General features: G+C 42.3%; 1 protein-coding gene and 2 long non-coding RNA genes across 6 annotated transcripts; 1 reads left to right on the top strand and 2 right to left on the bottom strand.

Annotated features, from left to right (window-relative positions):
• Positions 1-2,623: 2,623 nt before the first annotated feature.
• On the bottom strand, positions 2,624-7,195 carry LOC143510628 (uncharacterized). Its single transcript, XR_013130036.1, has 2 exons — positions 6,932-7,195; positions 2,624-4,903 (listed from the first exon to the last, which is right to left on the bottom strand). It is a non-coding gene; the product is annotated as an uncharacterized LOC143510628 (long non-coding RNA).
• A 1,549-nt stretch (positions 7,196-8,744) lies between these two features.
• ppp1r3cb (protein phosphatase 1, regulatory subunit 3Cb) lies at positions 8,745-14,641 on the bottom strand. 4 transcript variants are annotated; one of them, XM_077000198.1, is made up of 2 exons: positions 14,512-14,641; positions 8,745-11,128 (listed from the first exon to the last, which is right to left on the bottom strand). In XM_077000198.1, exon 2 carries the CDS (start codon positions 11,098-11,100, stop codon positions 10,189-10,191), a length of 912 nt encoding a protein of 303 aa, XP_076856313.1. In that variant the 5' UTR covers positions 11,101-11,128; positions 14,512-14,641; the 3' UTR covers positions 8,745-10,188. The 4 variants fall into 4 exon arrangements, with proteins under 4 accessions (XP_076856313.1, XP_076856312.1, XP_076856311.1 ...); XM_077000197.1 differs by lacking the exon at positions 14,512-14,641 and adding an exon at positions 12,237-12,741; XM_077000196.1 differs by lacking the exon at positions 14,512-14,641 and adding an exon at positions 12,105-12,739.
• Positions 14,642-15,410: 769 nt separating this feature from the next.
• Positions 15,411-20,591, top strand: LOC143510629 (uncharacterized). The gene is made up of 3 exons (XR_013130037.1): positions 15,411-15,449; positions 18,350-18,490; positions 19,154-20,591. It is a non-coding gene; the product is annotated as an uncharacterized LOC143510629 (long non-coding RNA).
• Positions 20,592-21,779: the final 1,188 nt, after the last annotated feature.

The following is a 21,779-nucleotide window of genomic DNA, read 5'->3' as shown; positions in this document are numbered from 1 at the left end:
GCTGTTCTAGTGCTCAGAGTCTACTGACTCACTGGTGTTAGTTATGTAAAGCGTTGTCACCCATTCTGAGTTAAGTGATTAATTCACACCTGCTGACTCGATCCACTTCTATAGAGGTTCTGTTAATGGCCATGGTGCTGCTGCTCAGTGCATCTGAAGAAGTTGATGGTCTGGCTACAGGACTTCGTAAGCGTCACCTATATTTACCCGAGGCTCAAATCTCGATCTGGGAGGTGACTGCAGTTAGTGGAGCCTGAGCAACAGACTGGGCCCCACTGTAATCACACTGGCCTTTTCAGCGTCGCCCCTATGGTAGCCCCTCTTATCACACTCACCTGTCCTCACCTTCGTGTGGAAACAGTCCAAAAAAAGGAGAACGGTTGGAGAATCTCGGTTGTGGTGTTCTGGTCAAGGGCGACTGCATTGTTTGGCATGCCATGTGTGAACAGTTGACAGTCATGAATTTTCAGCCCGTCACATTAGCAGGCGCTGGGCTGGATGAGCAGGGAGGCAGGGAGGGTTTGGGGACATTCACTCCAGCCAGGCGCACATCCCATAGCCACGGCGAGACAGAGAGACAGCCAGGCAGTGGGGAGGACCTTTGCCAAAACTTTGTAGGCGATGAGCTTTGACAACAGGTGCTCTGTGTGTCTTGGCTGTGCATCAAGCTTTTAATAAGAGAGCTGTCATATATCAATCATTACAGTGGCCAGTCACGGTATTTGTGCTCTATTTATCTGCCCGGGTCTCAATAACATCACTCAGCTTTGAGTGCAGCAGGCTTTCAACAAAAGGTCAGTCAGCTGAGTTACAACAAACCAACTTGAAGTTCCCAACCAAAATGTGTTAGATGCTACAAGCATTATGGTGTCAGTACTGTCATTACAGCCTCTCTTATGTATGCAGTTATGTAATGCTAGCACAATGGAAGACGTCCAGTAAATGTAGAAAACAGGGATTTAATTGAAACCAACCATTTGCTTACAACAGCTAACATGTCTTACTATGTCCACCATGAACATAAAAATATAGCACCCCAAAAACTTTTACAGGCTCAGGATCTTTTTTGCCAAATGCACCTAATCTGAGCACAATCCACAGAGCTGCATGAGGTTTGTGTTTTCATTTCACACAGGCCATTAGTGAAGGAACAATAGTAAGAAACATTTGGCATTATGTTAGTGCTTCCATAGCTCAGTACTCCCATGGCAGTTCCCATCGGTTGCACGAAAGACACATGAAATACAATCAATATTTCAATTGAAGTACAGTGAGAACGTTATGAATTCATCCAACAATGTTAAGTGAGTTTCAGTCTGTTAGTAGGTCCTTCCCCAGTATGTCCTTTCCCAGTTTTGTACTGGGTTAATCCCCCTCAGCAACTTGCCAAGAAGCACAGCTAGGCCTGCACCAGATATCCCGGGCCTCTTTTGTTACAGCAGAGGCTCAGGACATTGCTGTTCTGCAAGGCTCATTAGACATCCTAACATCCAGTGCTGTGTGGCCTGGTTATGTCTTCCTTGCACAGTTTTACAAGAGAGTGCTGACCTCAGGCTGCTCACTCTGTAATGCGCTGCGGTGCCGGGGTGGGGAGGGGGGAGATCCTTTTAGAACAGAGAATAGATTAAGGTCATCAAAAGAGGTTGTGCTATTCTTTATCTCTGAATGTAGGCAGGAGGGTTAGTTAAAAGCTATCTGTTATTTAAACTGAAGAATCGCCCCAAGTTCAGATGTAGCAGGCTTTCAGCTGTGGCCCCATATGATGGCTGGCTTGGAGGCTGTGTTCATTTCCGTCCTCATTGTAAGCACACCATTAAAAATATCCCCGCGTGCTGCACACAGACCAGTACAGCACAGCACAAGAGTCCTGTGAAACGTATCCTAAAACTTAACACAAACGATCCACGCTGCAAGACAAGTTTCAAAGTAACTTTGCCCGAGAGACACGCTACCCCTACTCCAACAGGTCCCACCATAGCAGACAGTCAAACCCCCCTCCACCGTTATCTGTAGCACTATATTTAGGGTGTACCTCAACAACCCTTTCCTGATGGATGACAGAAAGGTCAGGGGCACTGGATGCACGTGAGCGTGTGCTATAGGCAGCCTTAGCAAGGTGTGTGGTGCACATGACAGACAAATGCCTCCATACCTCACACTCATACGCCCTTCTACGAACTTTTTCCAAAGTTCATTTTACATGAATTAGTGTTGACAGGAACTGACCATGAATAGGAACTTAAACTCATGTCTCATTATGAGTTTGAGAAATAGGAAAGACATGGGAGGGGTACAGAACTATTAGTGTCCTCTAATGTAACAAGGTCTGGGTTGGTTGTTTGCTTGGTTATATTGTAGAACATTTAATTTCAGAATTAATACATTTCTGTCAGGAATAAATATGCAAGCAAACAAAAACTTCTAAATTAAGTTATAAGCAACTTATAAGCATTTAAGACAGAGATGTGTTCAGCGTTTACACATATCTGAAGTAGTAAGATATTTTTGTTATTTTGTAACTTTCTCTCAATTGAGTGAAATCAGAATTAAAGAAACAGGAAGAGACATCCAGGAAGGAAATACTTTTGCCAAAATACTTGTTAAATTCGCTAGCAGTCCAATAGCAGTTAAGTAAGGCTTGTCTTTATTAATGTGTGCAGTGTTCAGCATACAGTACATGGTCAATAGGTTCTTGTGACATCAGTCTTATCAGACACATTTAGTAGATAGTGTTCAACACACAGTACATGATCAATATGGTTGTTGTGGCATCAGTCTTAGCAGATACCCTTAGCAGATACAGTGTTCAACACACAGTAGGCTATATGATCAATACAGTTGATGTGGCATCAGTCTTAGCTGGCCATATTTGGCACTTTTGTTTAAGAAGGCTTCTAAATCAGTACAGTATGAACAAAATGAGTATGTACAGTATGAACACTATGGCCCAGGTCAGATATAATGTGCTAGTTATGGATGGATGTAACTATAATACATATAGACAACTGACTGCCGTCTCTTGTATGCTTATACAAAATGTTATGCTAGCATTAGCCTAGCATATGGGTCACAGTTCACAGCACTTCTGCATGTCACTTGGGACCAAGGGAATGTGCCAAATGCTGTATATATAAATCAAGCTCGGCAAATAGGTGTGTGAGTTTTTCTATACAGCTCCTGAATAGAAACCTGACATTGCACATACAATGTTTATAACACCGGGACATTTCAGGCTGCACAAGCTTGTTGCCACAAGCGACCGCAGCCTCGGTAACTGTTGGTCTGCCAACTAGCTCATGCAGCTTGCTGATAGCTTTTGAGGGATTGACACTGTCTTCTTCTACGGGAGGCTTAATTTACAAGCGTCCAACAGGTCGTCGTCTTACGGTGATGTAATGGCCCATGTGAACATGGACACGTAGTCGTGCCACAGAATCGCAAACTCCTCTCTTCTATGACCAAGTCATTACAGGGCTGATAAATGCAGCATTGCAGCTCTCCACGAACCAAGGCAATGCAAAAGCAGAGGGCAGCGAGTAGCCAAGCAGTGTGTGTGTGTGTGTGTGTGTGTGTGTGTGTGTGTGTGTGTGTGTGTGTGTGTAAAGCCTTCTTTGTCTCTCCAGGGAACTGCTGTGTCACTCCTCCTTCATCAGGGGTGCTGGGTGTGGAACAGGTCTGGCCCGGGAGGCCTGGGACATGGATGGTTTATGGGCAGCAGTCCGGGCTGGGTTCACGTGCTGGATTTTCACGTGTTGGGTTCACGTGCTGTGTTTACATGGATCAGCAGAGCCACGGGGAATAAAACAGCCTCCTGGCCCTTCAGCAATCGCTCTCCACAGGCCAGGAGAGCAGAGGGCTGGGCGCCTGTCAGAGCCAATCAGTCCTCGGCGTGTATGCGGTGTCGAGCACAGAGCCTCCCTTTACTGTCATGAATTTTTGAAAAGGCAGATTGGTCACATGTGGTGTGTAAAGTGTGCGTGTTTGTGGCTGTGTGGGTGTGTGTCTGGGTGTTTACATCGTTGGGATCAGGAAATAACAATGTGCCTGTTGATTAGTAAGAGAATGATATTGTGGAATTTTGTGTTACTCAGATTTCATGTCATTCCTTGCTTTCAGGTTAGCTGGTTCAGATCACTGCAGTTTTATTTCCCCAATTACTTAGAGGAGGCTTAGAGTTTCTGTATCCAGGCCGACATCCTTCAATTTTGTAAATGTGACTGAAATAATTTTTCACATTGGTCCTAAATGAATGTTTTTCGCAGTGGATTTGGTTGTGTGCATGTGCATGTGTGTGTGAGACTAACCACATGAGCCAAAGCTGTACTGGCTTTGCATAGAGGCTTTTTGTTTGGTGAACCAACAGTCAGATAGGAAGACGCGGAAGCTACGAGTGCCCTGATGATCTACCAGGAACCTGAAAGACATGAAAACATTAACCAACCATATTGCCCTATGCATTGTTATGCCATATAAATATTTTCTTGAAAAAAATTGCAACCATCTTAGCTGCACTTAATTGAGCATGACCTTACTAGCTACAGGATATTTTAGGCACATTCCTAGACAAATTTAATTAAACCCTGTGTCTTATGGACACAAGTGACCAAGTATTAAGTTAATATTGCATGATAATACTAACATTATCTTATATTTAACCACCTCAGCTAAAAAAGTTCCATTCCCAGCTCTGACGCAGGCTGTGTTCCATCATGGCTGTATGTGGTGGGGCAGTGGAGTGCTTGCTGTTGGCTTCTGGCCCAATGAACAATAAACAGCCTGTACAGTTCCTGACCTTCCCCACAGAGAGAGAGTCCCGCCCTTCCAGCTGTGGCACAGTTCGGCATCCATGGATTGCACGTCCACACAACAGGCTGGCTCGGCCTGCGCAGTCTACTTGAGTCTCCTAAGGAAACAGGAAGATATTTGTCAAACCGCCATGTAAGAGCAAGGTTTTTGGGGAGGCTGTACACAGCGTCTCACAATGCCAGCCTGGTAAAAAATATATATATAATAATAATTCTGTCTGTTTCCATAATGGATAAAAACTGGGTAAACTGGAAGGAAACATTTGAAGAGTGTTCCTGCAATGGTGCCTAGCTTACGTGGCCTCCAACACAGTCCTTTGGTCATTGTCATTGTAAGAATGTTAGCAGACTGTAAGGATAAGCCCTTTATATGTTGCCTCTATGGCTAATGCTAGCTCCATCATCATGCCTTCATAGATTCCTGACTTTAAAATGTTGCCTAGCATGCTACCACAGATAGAAGCAAGGGAAGCACCTGCCTCACGTTCTGAAGATTAGCCTGGCTCACGCTGGCTTTCGTTTTTGAGCTAGGCAGTCGAGTCCACAGTAAGTAGTTTAGTGCCGCTGCTCTTAACCCTGCAAGAAGGTCTTCACCCCAGCTAAGAGGATGAAATCAGATTAGAGCGTCTTGCGCAGATCTCCCAGCGTTGTCATGATTTGGAGTATAAGAAGTCCCATTTAAGGGTTTTGACCTTCATGGTGACCTTTAATGTTGTTGTATGCACTTGAAGCTCATTTGTTTTCTAAAGTAAACAAACAGACTTGGCACCCGATGGAGTTCATCTCAGTGGGATTGTTTTTGTAAGCAAGACTGGTCCCATGTGTTCATTAGTACTGACTGAGATCAGCTGAATTCTAGCCACATATGGAACACCATGCATACACTGTAACTCAGAAATGAGAGCTTGTCTAACTGTGCTAGAAAACAGCCAAAACAGAAGGTCTGCAAACGCCATGATTATTTTGACAGCACCTTCTGAGGTAAGTTTAAATAACTGTGATGTAAGACTAATCTCTTATATCTAATACCATACATGAGTTACCTCACTGTAGCATAAACAATCTGAAATCTCTGTGTATAGCCTCTATGAAAACACAGAAGGCCAGCAGTGCCAGATTGATTTTGACTAATCCATATCCGAGGCCTGGGACTGTGACGCACTGAGCCTATAGCCACCACACTATAATGACAGCGTCACAAGGGCGTTATTCCAGGAGGGCTCTGTTAATCCCACAGAGTGTCCCACTTTGCTCCCCTCCCCCTTTGTAACAGTAATCCATCATAACCTGCAGCGGCTGACAACAGAGTGGAGGACGCCCTGCAGGACTTGTGCACTAATAACGCTACAAGCAATCAAATCTGCAGAAGAGCAGGGAAGCTTGTGTTGTGGTTATGGTCCTGACAATGGTCGTGAAGGTGATTTACAACAGTGTATTGCAGTTTTAAGATCGGCGCCCTCATCTAGCCCTTCCAGACTGAGAAATGGCGTGCGCGTAATTGGGCATGTTCGCCTGCCTTTCGTTGCCACGCAGTTAGGGATCACTGTGAGCACTGTGACAGCAAGGCAAGCCCTCACAGATCAATGCTGCATAATGGTTGGCCCTGGCTGATTGAGTTAGGTGCAAACCGGGTTGTGTTCGGAGGGTGTGTGCGCACGCTCCAGTGAACGTGTGCTGCAGGCACACAGAAATGGCTGACTCATTGCACGAGCATGTCTGGCAGTCTCACTGTAGTAAGAGGGATAGAGCTGCTCACCTCAGCTGACCGTCATGCCCTGATAAATAACACTTACAACATGGCACACTTATGACATATTCTCGTTAATGCATTACACAAAGCATTCACACAGCATTCACAAAGCATTCAAGGGCAATTACTTAACGGTTACTTCACTTTTAAAGCTAGTCACTTTCCTGCAAGTCCAAAAGCCTTCATACTATTCATCTGGTGTTTACACTGGGCTGAGTGACTGTCTGACTCATATGTGTGTTTTGAGCAGGACATCTCTCTAGCACAAGTATGCAAGACAAGGCAGTATACCCTTAAAATCCTGCAGCATAATCATTCAGTTCAGTGTGTTTAAATCACCACAACCACCCACCTCCCTCCCACCCCATTGACATACCTTTCTGATATTGTTTCATGTCCATCCTTAGATATTTTTACTTAATTGTACTTTGCTGGAAAAGTCTTTCTCACCATTCACAGAATGTAGGAAGTGGTAACTGAATTCAGAGATGGGGAAAGTTGAGTAGGATCTTTCTAGAACTGTACTGCTGGTGTGGTATGACACCCCCCATCCAGTGGCAGCCTAGCTGTTTAGACTGGAGTGCCCAAGCTTAAGAGCTTGACGCTGCAGTTGACGCCATGTGAGGCACTTCCATCACGAGCCAAGGAATGAAACCGCATCTGAGGCCATCAAATGCGTGACGTGCCTGCATGGCTGAGGCGGAGCTGAATCCAGCCTCACGCACCACGGGCTACACAGGCATGGGGATGCTGGCCTTTGTAGTTCCCACTGAGCGCAGAGACTGCAGCATCAACTACGACTTGCGAGGTCAGAAAGGACTGGAGTTATGTGGTGGTTAGTGGAGGTCACAGAGTCAGAGCCCAACTGGCATGGCACATCTGATGATGGCAATAGTGTGTGTCCTCAAGCTTTACAACCCTGTGGATTAGTAGGGAATGCTGGTAGAATACTATAAATGGCACTCGGAGAAGCTGGGAATGTCTGTTTGTTACTGTGGTAATAAAGGGTAATGTGTGTTCACACTGCAATAAAATATGTAAAATACATAAAAAACACTTATATCATAAGAATTGATGAATAAACAAAGCCTACTTTCTCCAAAGTGTTATCAAACACATCAAAGATTGTTAAATTAAGACAGGGTGTAACTAAAAATGGCCAGCAGCAGTATAATAGCAGGAATTTTAATCAGTGTTATATGCGCCAATGTGCCATGTCTAATCAGACAGAAAAGGTGATAAAGCAGGGAGATTTTTAATAAATTATTTAATAGGAAAGAGTGGCCAAGCTTGTTTGCTTGGACTGGTCAAATTGAGATGCTGTTTTCAGGATTGCCCTATTTACATGTTTTATTTTGTTTGATTGCAGCAGTGACAGTAGCATTGAAACTAGTTCAGAAATATTTATGATGGGTATTGTGTTCAAATGGCAAAATCAGCCTTGCCAATGTCAAATTGCTCTGATGTTACCAAACTCACCTAATTTTTATATAATATTATTGAAGGTATATATTTTTGGGAAAGGAATTGTCATTACAAGCAAACAAATAATCGTCCATGTCAGTAAGAGCAGGAGTTAAAAGCAGAGTAGAAGTGTCTAAACACACTTCCTGTTTCCCAATAGGCAACACAGAAAACTAATCAGCCAGTGTGTTGTGCCTTGGATAAAGCTAGTCTTAAGTAAATACATCATTGTAGCCACTACCTTCTGATCACAGTCATTGCGGTGTGGCTACTTTATTTGGACGATTAGTTTAAAACATGATCAGTACTGCTATCTAATCAATGACATGCAAAGACTCAGGTCCCAGACAGAGAAGTGGTTTTACCAGCTCCATTTTAAGTCACTAGAACACTACTGGTTAGTCCTATTGGATAGCCTAAAATGTAACACATACAGCTCTACCATGGAGGTCACATACACACACAAAATGAAAAAAGCTAGTCTAAAAGACAACTAAACCTAATGACCGTGTAGATGACATCATGGCTTGAGAAATAGACAAAATACAATGCTATTGCACATGAGCTTTAACAGGGCCAGGCCAAGGAAGAACGTTACATGGTGCAACCAGCAAAAACTGAAGTGATGGTGCAGTGCACGTTCATATTATAGATCAGAACTCACTTCTGTTGTGCAGTTTAATATTCAACTCCGGTTGCCCAGATACAGTAACAGACAGGAGCACTTTACAGTAGAAATATTAGGTTTTATTTTTAAAAGGAACACAATACAGTGAATAAATCTTTCAAAAATACCCTTCCTTGCATTAGGAAAAACTAGGCACACCATAGTTTGCGTAGCCTTTTTATACATTCAACATACTTGCTCCATCTTTCAAATTAACAGCGGACAACATTTCCATCTAAATAAAAATCACCCATATTCAAGGCTGACCACATCAGGTGTAGCCCCCCATAGGAGAACAGGGAAGCAAGGACAAGCAAGAGAAGTGTAGCAATTAATCTCATTCAACACCCTGCCCAAATCCACAGGCTTAAGTCAGGCTTACCACACTTACTAACACACATTAAATTACATTCAACATCCCTATCCAGCTCCCAGGGGTCAGCAGGCCTTCATACCACAGGCCTGTGAAACATGGGACAGAAAAACACTGGTATGAACAAAACCACAGCAGCAAACATCCAAAACGGGAGGCATGGTGAAAACAGAAGGCGCATGTACAATGAAAATTGATGGAGAAAAACAAAAACCAACCCCAAACGTAGGAAAACATGCATGAAAAAGAATAACATTTCATGGCCTGCAGAATCTTACATGGGACTTTGATGAATTGGTTCTTTGATTTTTTTTGCCAGAGAGTGGCCAATAAAATGGTACCACAAAATATATAAGCTTCAATATGAAGCAACGTTATGTTGTACCAGATTATTCCACTTTCACATTCAGCAGTTTAAAGGCATTCTATGCTGTGCAAACTCATCTGTACTTCTCATTGGAAAACCTCCATAAAAACAGTCACATTGTGAAATCTGGGGATGAATAGCCCTAGTTAACTGCATTTTTTAAACTAGGTGTGGTTCCTAATCTTTCAATATTGTACACTGATCAGGTCTACAAAATAACCATTAAAAATACAGAAAAATATTCAGAAGAAAGTGTGTTCAGCAGGTATAATTCACCTTTGAATATTTCAAGTGTTAACATGAATTTGACCAACAATTGCAGAGGAAGGTAATCTAGGTCATGACAACTATTGGTTTAGAACATCTAGAAGATACCTTAGTGCACAGCAAAATTAGAAAAAGAAAAAAAATAAAACAAAACCATTAACTCAGTTTGAGCACCTACCTAAATTAACAATAGTGATTGTACTGTGTTAAAAAAGATTACTGAACTCACTGACTAAAGCAACAATTTCTTAAATGTGCCAAAATACCAGTAATCAACTTGGGATAGTTTCCTTTTGAACAAATACTGCCAATAAAAAGGATTTTTTGATTCAGTGTAAAATTTAGGAATTTCATTTCTGATTTTCCACATTTATTTACCAGCACAGTCTTATATACATCCATGAACTTCAAGCTGGAAAAAAGTAGGGAACTCCATTTTCAGTGTTCTTACCCATAGTACTTCTTTTGTCTGGAGGTGCACTGCACCACATTGCTTCACCAGTAGGGGGTGCAGTTCTCAACATGCCCCCAGCTCTGCCACTCTGGAAAGAAGCCGCTGGACGTCCTCGGGCTCCCGAACTGATCAAATTCCAAGTCTGACTTTTTGCCAGGGCTCTTGATTTCAGACGCCATTTTTTGCGTGCCATGGCTGGTGTGGTCACCATCATCATCTTGTACCAACCTGTAGTTCTTGCCATCGTTGTTATCCCAGTGCGTCTGGTCATGCGTGTTGTAGGATATGCAGAACTCCACGTGATTTTCTTGAGACACCGAACTTGGAAGATCAATGGCAAAGGAGAAGGTGTCCGTCTCAGTGCAACCATAAACATTATTCATGTAGGTACAAGGAACATCAATGCAGCTTTTCCATGAATCAAATGTTATCCGGACATGAACAGACTTCTCAAAGCTCACGTTGCTCACTTTCACCGTGCCTGTAAGAGACCTGTCCTGGATTATACAGTTCTCCAAACAGACATGATTCTTCTTCAGACGGTTCCGGAAGTCCAAGTAATCTGCTGCAGGCTGAGGGAAGTCCAAGATCAAACTCTTCTGCTTCTCCACCTTCAGGCCTACAATGGCATCTTCCAATTCAGATAACTCGAATTGCAAGTCTGACAGGGGGTCCTCTTCAAACTCCTTGAACAGATGGATCACAGTCAGGGACATACCCTTGGAGTCAGCAAAAACCACCCTCTTTTTGCCTTTGCCTTTTGGGTTCTTCCATCCTCGGCTTGTGGCCTCCACCTTGGGCTTCGAGCTGATGCAGGGCCTCAAGGGTTTGTATCGGTTAATCAGGTTTCTGGAATTGTAGTCGTCATATGGACCCAGGAAGCTGCGAAGGGGAGGGGAGTGTGCCAAGCAGATCCTCACGGCCACATCCATAGGCATGATGGGAGATGGCATCGGCCTGGGGTTCAGGATGTGCAAAACGCTGTTAGGAAGCAAAGAAAGTAAATTCAACAAAAACCAAGACCAATCTATAATAAAGGTGCAGGTAAAAGCCTATATTCTTATTTATACCCGATATATTCAAGGTTATACTGTATGCAAGCATTATGCAATGTGGGAAAGGGTGTGAAAAAGGAGTGTGACGTTAAATTTGCTACAACTGAACAATGACGAATTTATTTATTTTAGGAGATGCATCGTAGGTCTCAAAAACTGAATTTAGTTTGCACGAGAACTTGTTTCTGAAAGCGAAAGCATCATGAGTGAGTCAATTCAGACGTAGGCTTTTCGACACAATAACAATGGACGAGCCCATTTTAACCCTACAATTGCCCATTCACTGCCACCCTAATGTCAATATAAAGAATAAATGCTGAAGTTTGTTACTTTTGAGCAATATACCTTATTTTTCGGAAACATTAGTTTTTCGAAAGGCCACCGACATAAGATATTCAGTCCAAAGAATTTTATAGTTTATATTCTCCATAAGAATCGTTGTATCATATCTGCGCATGTAATCAGTCGGTCTTAAGAAAGCACGCAAATTAAATGTACGTCAAGTTAAAAGCAACCAAAAAGTTATTAAATCATCAAGTGTCGACGTGTGTGTTTATAAACGTCCCAGTAAGCCTAATTGAGTTGTGTAGTTCTAAGCTACACGTGGCTACTCGCTGCTTAAAATGAATTGTGCGAATCCAGTTTTTCCCTGCAAATGTTGAACTTAAATGCCAATACCCATGTCTCGTTGTTCTCCGATGTCCTATCCAACGTCGAAAGTTATAAGTGCGTGTTCATTTGTAAAAGTTGGGCTTTTCAAGAACTGTAAGATGGCCACGCCAGTAAACGACCGACAACGCGGTGTCCGATAATAGGGTGTTGTGGGCAAAGTGATCAATACTCTCAACACAATCTTTCGCGTTTACTTTTAGGAGATCGTGACGCTATCGCACTGATCTTACCTGGTGCAGTTCATTCGTAAACGCAGTAGGCCAAACCGAAAATGAACCGATATTCCGCTTCATAAAACAAGTAAATTTCAAAGAAATATACTTTCACAACGGTTTTAAACCATCGCGAACGAACGAACACACCAGCGTTTTCGGCACGCCTCCCTTGCAGTCCAGCTGCGTTGTAAATGCCGAACGGCTTTCAGCTGGTCCTCGAGTCCTTTTGGGCGCTTGTCGAGGTAATCCCATCACGACGACCAATGAGAACACAGAGAAGTGAAGCACTCGAGCAATCACAGACCAGAACGGAATCATTCGTGGTGCACATGCAAGGGATATGAGACAGCAAGTGAGAGGCGGAGAAACGGCGTGAGCGACCATTACTGAGGAGATAGGCTAGTAGATAATAGATACTGGGCCTTTCAAACTATCCACTACCGAAAAAAGGTCAAACAAACATGTTAGTCATTTTAAACAAGTCTATTAAAATATGAACAGGGAGCAAAAAGCAGACACGTTATTATACCACAAATTAGGTAGCTTTGTTTTTCCCTTAGGCTACTGAAAAGCTGCCAACGCGAATGACACGACATCGTCACGTAGCTATACCCTACATAAATACATGCTCATGGCTGTTTTCTAGACCATTTTGTGTTGCCAACTCTGACACACCCATTTTAAAGATGGAAGGGCTCACCGATGAGTTGGTTCAGGTGTGAACAGCAAGTGTGTGGTAGGTCTGCACCTGGACTGGAAAATACTGCAGTAAGCTAAAACTACTGAGATCTGATTCTGTTGGACTGTTGAAAAAATAAGTTCCACTAAAAATGGAAGAAGGCAAACTGGGTAATTGAAGGGAAGCAGAACTTTATACTTTGTTACTTGACTCTGGTATGCTTTATAACATTATCTGTGATTTGCAAATTCTGCTTTTTGACTTCTCTAAATTCAGCTGTCCATGTGGTCATACACATGCCAGTACATTCCAACCTCTTACTTTCAACCACTGGTATTTATGGTGAATTAAAAAAGATTGAAACTCCTGGACACATTACAGAGTTCTTGCCATATAAGATTTAAGGAATATACTTAAAAAAAGATCTCAAATAGGAAGGGGGCGTAACATATTGCATACAAATAAACTCAAACTGACACAGGCTTTGTTTATATCACTACTATGTCTGGACTTCAGTGTCCTTGGAAGAACTTGTATGACTGGACTTGCAAGACCATGCCATGGGCGATGCATTAATATCACATTCTCTTCACTGCATGCCTCAGGAGGCAGACATGCTTCATGCTTCGGAAAATATGTTCTGGTCAGGTCACAGCGCTTAAAGATATGGCTCGTTTATCACCAGGCCACAAAAAGGGAAGACGGTGGTGAAATGAATGCCAATTGATAATTTTTCACATGGGCTTGCACCAGTACTGCCTTGAAAAAACAAAGCAATAGGCTAGTTCTACAAATCAGTACACATGGAGCTGCATAAGAAGACATGGTTATAAACTTGAAGGCACATGGGTATAAAAGCAAGATTTTAACAGTAGTTTGAACAAATTACAGATCCTGTTGCAGTTCATTAGATGTCCAGAGGGCACATGTGCACACCCTGATTGGCTGAGATTGTTTATTATTTCAGCCTCGCATTACAAACATTACCAGGCTTTTGGCTGAAAGTTAGAATTTAGGATATTTATATGGTTTTCACAGGGGAAAGTAAAAATCTTGTCAAATAAATATTGGAAAATTTGTCTATATTTGATTCTGAAACTATTCCTTTTATGAGCACAACAAACAAAGAAATATGATGAAGCTGTACATTTACTAAAATAAAAATATAGGATGAAATGTGACTTAAATCATGCATAAATGTATTTAGAATAGCATAAATTAACAAAATCCATCTTTCCTTTTTGCATGTATGCTTTTTGCAGAGCATATTTACTTCTAATAGTACTTCTGCTCCTGATATCATGTTGGCAAACCAACAGATTCCAGGTGCTTAAGGTGCATCAACCTGCATTAGGCTTGTCAACCTCTAACCCTTACCTGACACTTGGGGTTTCAGTGTCTGTCACCTCTGCGTTGAGGCCATACATGCTCTGTACTCGGGAGGCTGTATACGAATGTGTTTTTCAGTGGAGATGTTTAAAGACCTCAGTGACTCAATTACTAACACTGAATATAAGCTGTTACATTAAGGTCACATTTGTGGAATATTTAAAAGTCTCCAATATGCTGTAGGCAGTTTTGCAAGGCATGAACAGAAATTGGTTCCTCATGTTCCCAGGACACTAGCTAGCACTTAGAATTAGAGCAGAGTACAAAAAACCAACATTCTTAACAGCAATAGTTAAATAAAGGTGCTAAAGGCAAATTAAACATTTAGTTTAAGAATGCTTAAAATCTACTCACCAAATGATTTTCACTAGATGATGGTTCAGCTGTGTCTCGAACAGTGTGCAGTGCACGTCGCACTCTGACACAGCAATGGAAATCACAGCTGTGCAGCCCAGATTCAAAACAGGAAGTTTACAGGCAGAGAGCCTGCTACGAGAGTTTTCCTAAAACACTGCTTGCAGTTGCAGCTAAGATCACTACCCACTTCATTAAAAACAGATACTTAGGAACACCTCACAACTGTCCAGTTAAAGACTTCAACCAGTAGACACTAATCTGTTAGATTCAACCATTCTCCAACTGTTTGCCAGTGGTCATCTTATGACCATAGGACTGCAGTTGGCTGATTAGAGGGTTAGGATGACTGTGCATGACAGCAGTCTAAAATGGTAAGATACAATAAGTGGACCTATAAGATAGGTGCACGTAATAAAGTGTCTCTTGATTATGTATTGTGATGACCTTTGACAAAAACCAAAGGAGAAATTCTGTTTGCACTGCTGAGGGTGCTAGTAGTATGGGTGTTGACGCCTTACAACATATGTGTTATAGTAATGGGCCTACAAATGGTTAAATAGTCATCTTGCAGCATACTGTTATGTATTGTGGTGTGGCGTTCAGCTATGAAGACACGCTGGCTTCACGCTGTTGTGTTATTTAGTCTTTTCCTGTGTGAACAAGAGAACAATCCAGGGAGGGAGTTGGTGTCACCTCAGATCAGTGTAGCTACTCACCTGAGAAGCAAACTGGTAGATGCAAGCTAGAACGTGCCACAACGTGTCTGGATTTTGGCACATAAAATACCCTCTTTTACAATGGCCTGGGGTATTGACATATCAGCCTCATAATGTTCGGATAAAACAAGGGGTAGGGGTGGGGTGTGTGGGGGAGTCACACCAGTGTTTAAAAGCCACATTTGGAAGCTGCTGAAACAGCCAAGCAGCAAACCAGCGGTGAGTCCCATTGCTGCTATTAAACAGCTCATATATTTGTTTTCTTATTATTCCATTACGTTTCAATGGAAAATCTACCATAGCCTCATGTGCTGACATGAAAAAGCACAGAGCTTGCAAAATACGAGGAGTGACCAATAAAATGAGCATTAAAGCTGAAAATATTTACAGTTAAGCTTAATGCAGTTACTTTTGATTTCATTTCATTTATATTAATTATAGGCTATTCTTTTCCAGATAATACTGAACATAATCTTGCCTGTTGCCCAATGAGCCAAAAACATGCAAGCCAGCCTTTTTGCACCATTTTACTGCCTGTCTCACGGCAAATGAGAACTCTTCATTACATAGCAGAGAAGTCTTCTCCTTTAAGTAGAAGAACGAGGTCTCGTCCCCTCCACTGGCAAATGAATGCCTACGCATGGGCAGATTGGAAGGCCTTTTTTTTACATGCTCTCCTCTCATTATTTGGGCATTACAATGAGTCATGACTATGGCAATAAATTTTTAAAACTTCAGTAGGACACTTTGGTCATTTCTAGAACATTCTCATGATAAAATGTGAAGAGAATGGCTGCACACCTCCAGCAAGAGGTATGTCTCTAACACCTTCAGCAGAGGTCCCTCTGAGGTAATTATCACAAGAGGCAGATCTCTTCAGTACTTTTTCATATTCTGTAATTAAACAGCAAACTAAATTGTTGTCTTATGAACAAATTTGTGGATATATATATATACCTTGATTCAGCCACACCTGAACATACACTATATTGCGCATTTGTGAGGTCACATAGGGCCTACTGATGTTGGACGAGAAGGCCTGGCTCTCAGTCTCCGCTCTGCCATTATGGACCTTGCTTTGTGCACTGGTGCACAGTCATGTTGGAAGAGGAACGTACTTTGTTGACCGGGGGCGGGGCGAACGTAATTTGTTGACCGGGTGGGGGAGGGGGGTGGCGAAAGTACTTTGTTGACCGGGGGCGGGGCGAACGTAATTTGTTGACCGGGTGGGGGAGGGGGGGTGGCGAACGTACTTTGTTGACCGGGGGCGGGGCGAACGTAATTTGTTGACCGGGTGGTGGGGGGGGTGGCGAACCTACTTTGTTGACCGGGGGCGGGGCGAACGTAATTTGTTGACCGGGTGGTGGGGGGGGGGGGGGGTGGTGGCGAACGTACTTTGTTGACCGGGGGGGTCTTAGAGGGGAACCAGCTCTCGTCGTTCACTTAAAAGAGCCGGCTCTTTGAACCGGTTCGTTCGCGACCGACACATCACTAGTCCGCAGTATGATCAGAGACCGTTTCTAAGTATGATAAGTTAGCAATTTTACTGTCGGCCCATTATAATTTAAAGTTAAAGTTCAGTTAAAGCGTTACACCTCGGCTGTCCAATCACAAATTAAAATCTGTAAACTTACTTGTGAAGAGAGCGCAAATACCGTAATATATTAGGAGAAATTAAAAGATGTATGACACCAGAACGACATCTAGCTAGCTGGCTAACTAGTCGCATCAGCATATTCTGGTGAGCAAAGCGAAGCTGAAGAAATTGTCACTCAGTAGGCTACCTAATTGTGCATATTTTGCCAACACTCGAGCCGTTGCTAGCTTAACCACATACCCACAGCCGCGTTTCAACAATAAAGTGACCGAGTGATTACCAAGCATAACAAAATTATGAAATTTCTTTCACGATTTATATATGTGTGCATTCATTACATTTTGTGTTGTAGCTACAAAGTTTTTTGTGATCGTCACAAGTTGATTCTAACGATAGAGGGGCTCTACAATTAAGCTCGAAGCCTAAAATAAAACGGACAAACCGTTGTCACACTGATGCATAAAATAGTTTGATAGCAACCTTAAGTGACTCACTTTAAAAGTAACAGAGTAAATGTGTATGTGTTCAACCACTTTGGATCCAAAGTTTACCAAACGATAATCAAATGTCCTTAGTGCTGCTCTTGCTCAGGGATTTTTATCTAAAAATGTCAGTAATAGATTTGTGCCACCAGTGTATGTTGGTAAACTCCCGTCTATGTACTATTAAAACATATTGTCATCAAACAAACAAGAGGTTCCTGGTCTCATTCCCAGGGTTCTTATACTTTTCACAGTCTTGTTTTCCATTTTAACACACTTGACCAGAGCCAGAGTGGCTAATAGGCTGGCTCGTGTCAATCTCTAGTTTGGGAGGGAAAAATAATTTTGGGCCGGATTTGGGCATGAAACTCCCGGGCTGAAAATTGGCCCACTCTGGCCCTGCACTTTTCCCAGCACATGCCACAAACTAAATTATTTAGTTAAATATGGTGCTAGATAAGAACACACCAAAATGTGAGATGTGTGATCCCCAGGATTGGTGTAGGGAATCCCTGAATTAGGTGAAGTCATTACCGATTTTGCTTATCCCTTCCGGCTTTATGATCTGTGCTGACTCACACATGCTGTTCATGAATGGCAGGCATTGCCCAAAGCAACCATATAGTTTTGCTTTTCCAAACTGCTCACTACTCCGAGCTCAGTGTGCCATTCCCCCAGTGCATAGCTGCACTGAAACTAACCAAAACTGGCATAAACCTTGGCCAAGTTTATACTTGTGTACTTGTATACTTGTGATTTTTAAGATGTCTTTTATTGCATGGTCTATACTTGGATTCACAGTCACTTTTCTATTTTATTAGGGAGTAACACCGGGGGGGTTTTTCAAAAGTCCCCCCCAGTTTTTATGGTTAAAACCAAATTTTTAAATAGCGACGATCCATGTCCCCCCCCCACTTTTTATTACAAAATTACGTCCATGGGCCCATCAACATGATTATTGAGTGCATTAGGGATCCAAGCACCACAGATGCTGGAACCCTATTGTAATTGTTCTGATTATCTATATTTAATTTTGGTAGGACTGGACTCAACCGGGGAATGGTGGGCCCTTTACTGGATCCATGCATGTTTAGAGTGGCAGAGGCTTATGAAAAATTCAGCCTTGAAGACAAGCCACGGGTGACTACCATGGGTATGGCACTCGACAAGCCTGCAGTGAGGTGTGTATTTGTTGTGCTGCAGGAGGGCAGTGTTTTGTCATATCAACAACCTGTTTTAGCATCACAGTGCATCGTGCTGCATCCAGATGCTCCACCAGCCCCACTTCTGCCTCTGGAAGACTTAGCCACCTGCTTTTGTGTGCATTTACATTTACATTTAGGGCATTTAGCAGAGATTCTTGTCCATAGTGACTTACAAAGTGCTTTGCATCTGTTCACAGAATGCATCCTAGACAGTAGTGCAGATAGGTCAGAATTCAAGACACCCTTGAGCCAGACTACTACTAAACTACAGGAATCAATGCCAACACCTAGTATTGCAAATAAACAGACTCAAACTTAAACAACAGGAATTAAAACAGATACCAAGTTCTCGAGGTATGGATTGAGCTTTGACCAAGGACATCATGTAGGGAGGGGCTAGTCCATTTTTGGCTTCATAGGAAAGCACCAAGGTTTTATATCTGAGGAGTGCAGGTACTGTAAGCCAGTGAAGAGAGCACAGCAGTGGAGTGACCTGTGAACTTGGGGAGATTGAAGACCAGTTGTGCTACATCTGTCTGTGTTATCAATGCTTGTATGTGCTATGATTTTTTGCATGCACAAAGACTGTTGTCCTGTTGTGAGAATAATCTGTGGTCATATTTTTTTGTCTCCTCCTAGTGTTATCTCACTATGTTTCTCCCCCTCCCTGAGGAGCTAGCGGCACGTCTTAGATGCAGCGGCTGCTCTGGGCTCCTGGTGCTTTAACACTGGGCCCCAGGGAACTTCATCTCATGCCTTGTACTTGTACGATGTGTGACTATAAAAAATCTCTTGTACTCTTGTACATCATTCTGAATCAGCTGTAGAGGTCTGATGACCCGTAGAGGAAGACCCGCAAGTAGGGACTGTTTCACTACATTCCAGAAATCTTAACAAAAACTGAAAACAAAAGAAACAAAAAATTGTTTGTTTGTTTATTTAATGAAATTGTGTTTTTATTGTACAGAGACTGGAAATATTTATATATACACACATATAGACAGAAGTTAGAACGACTGCTTTATTTAACCCATGTTTTAACTAGTGCCTTGTTTTGATAGTTTGAAAACAGGCTTGCCACTGTAAACATCTGGCTAATGTTTACTTGTAGGAAAGGGGGATGAAACCATCAAACAACTTGTTTTGTTTGATTCAACTAATTACACATTCCACGTGTACTCTCAACCGTGCTATGGACTGTGTACCCTGGTATACAGGCATCTGATTTTGTTTTGACAGAAATTATGGGCAGTGGACCTTACATTTAATGCAATCAGTAATGAGGAAGCCCTTGTCAAAGATTACTGCCATTTCTTCTGTGAGCAACCTAGCCAGCCCTGACTGAATAATTCTTTGTCACTCAGTGGCCCAGCATAAAGTAAGGAGACAAATGTCACTACACCATGTGGGGCTATGCCAACCAGGCACTTCATGGCGCAGAGATTTGTATGTGGAGTAAATCTCACTTTGTAGCAGTGGTGGTAATAGCGTCTGACACCTGAGCTCAATGTAGTCCAAGATTACTTGAGTGTCAGTAAAACCTTGAACTTCTTTAGGGAGGATGGCTTTCATTTTCTTTGGTGACAGCCAAATACACACAGATCCATGAAGTGTGTAGAGGTAGTTTGTCCAAGTCAAAATAATTTTGACTTACTGTGGAAGAAAAGCGGTGTCCCATGTACCCTTCAAACTAGCAGAAAGGTAAATGAGGAAAAGAAACTGGCTGAGCACCTGCCTCTGTGGTAATAGGTAATAATGTAGAAAGATTTACACTTATGACAAGGCCAAAGTACCTCCATTAAATTATATTGAAGGTATATTAAAGCAGTGGAAGACGTACGTAATCTCACACTGCACTGATCTCAAGTGTCAAAAACCACCATCACTCCTACAAATTGAGGCTCTATACCATATTGCAGCTAATACAGCATTTATAGCATCTGGTCATTTATTCCAACTATTAAAATGTCAACCTGTAGAGCAGGAGTCCTCATTTCCAGTCTCCGAGGTCTAGTGTCCAGTGCAGCTACTGATCGCTCAGTTGTGTGTTTGACCAAGAAAACCAGTAACTGCTGGAAACTCTTCAGACACCCAAGACTGGAACTTATGACCAGTTTTTCAGTGAATAAAATTTGACCTACCACTGACAACCATGAATGGGTCACCTCTTTGTATTATTTCTTTGATGCGACTTTGGATCTTGAGACCCGAACCATTTTGTGGATGGATGACCCTATTAGCCACCAAAATTACATTAAGTGGTCATAGCTTCAGAATCTGTTGGTAAACATATAATGTTCCTTATATTAAACATATATTAACATTATAAAAGCAAATGGAAGTGTCAGTAGGAGTTTGCTACACCTTACGTGGTGTTTGCACATTACTTGCTACACATTGGTAAAATCGAATATCCTCGTCAGTTCGGGGAAACCGATGTACTCTGTTGGAAAAGCAATGGCATTGCACCTTTAATCAATCTTCTCTGAGCCTCTGTGGTTTATGGTTCAACTATGTGGTCTGTTATGAAATGTGTGTTACAGACCTTCATATGTGGTGAAACGGTAAAGTGGTCCAGACGGATGTTTATTAACCACTGTTTTCTTAGCTCACTGAGCTGGAAAGCTATGGAAACGGAAACTTCGCAGATGCCGAGCAGTGAGGTACACAACAGTGCTGTGAATATCATTTAAGTTATTTCAGAAGATATTGTCATTAAAACTTTACAACGAACCCTCATTTTGATTAAACAATAGCAAAAAATTTTATAGTTTTGAGTATTAAGATGAATGTTAAAAAATAATACAGGAAACTCAGGTAATACATACAAATATTCAGAAGGAGGAAGGCAAATATCTTGAGGGACTCAGTATCAAGTGATGAACAAACCAGACATCATTATGGTAGATAAAAGTGGTAATAGATGTGGTAGAAAGGAATATGAGAAGCTGGAAAAACAACAGGGAATGAAAGAAGAAAGACAGAATGCAGAGGGTTGGCGCCAAGGTTGTCCCAGTGGTGTCCATGTGTCCCAGAAGGTCACCAAAGGCTGTGACTTCCTAAGATGGGAGTGGCTCTAATAGATACCAACAATGACAACATCAATCTAAGCCCAATCTTAGGAACAGTGAAAATACTGTGCCACGCCCTCAAACTCAGGCCTCTGGTAGAAGAGTGAGGAAACTCACCCAATGGAAGGGTGAGACAAACAATAAATGGTATGCCCATTCAAATAATTCTCTTTTGCTTACAGAGTTGTAAATAG

This window comes from Brachyhypopomus gauderio, chromosome 3, assembly GCF_052324685.1.
Source record: "Brachyhypopomus gauderio isolate BG-103 chromosome 3, BGAUD_0.2, whole genome shotgun sequence".
NCBI classification, from domain to species: domain Eukaryota; kingdom Metazoa; phylum Chordata; class Actinopteri; order Gymnotiformes; family Hypopomidae; genus Brachyhypopomus; species Brachyhypopomus gauderio.
The sequence above is the reverse complement of the archived record's forward strand: the minus strand, read 5'-3'. Positions and strand labels throughout refer to the sequence as shown.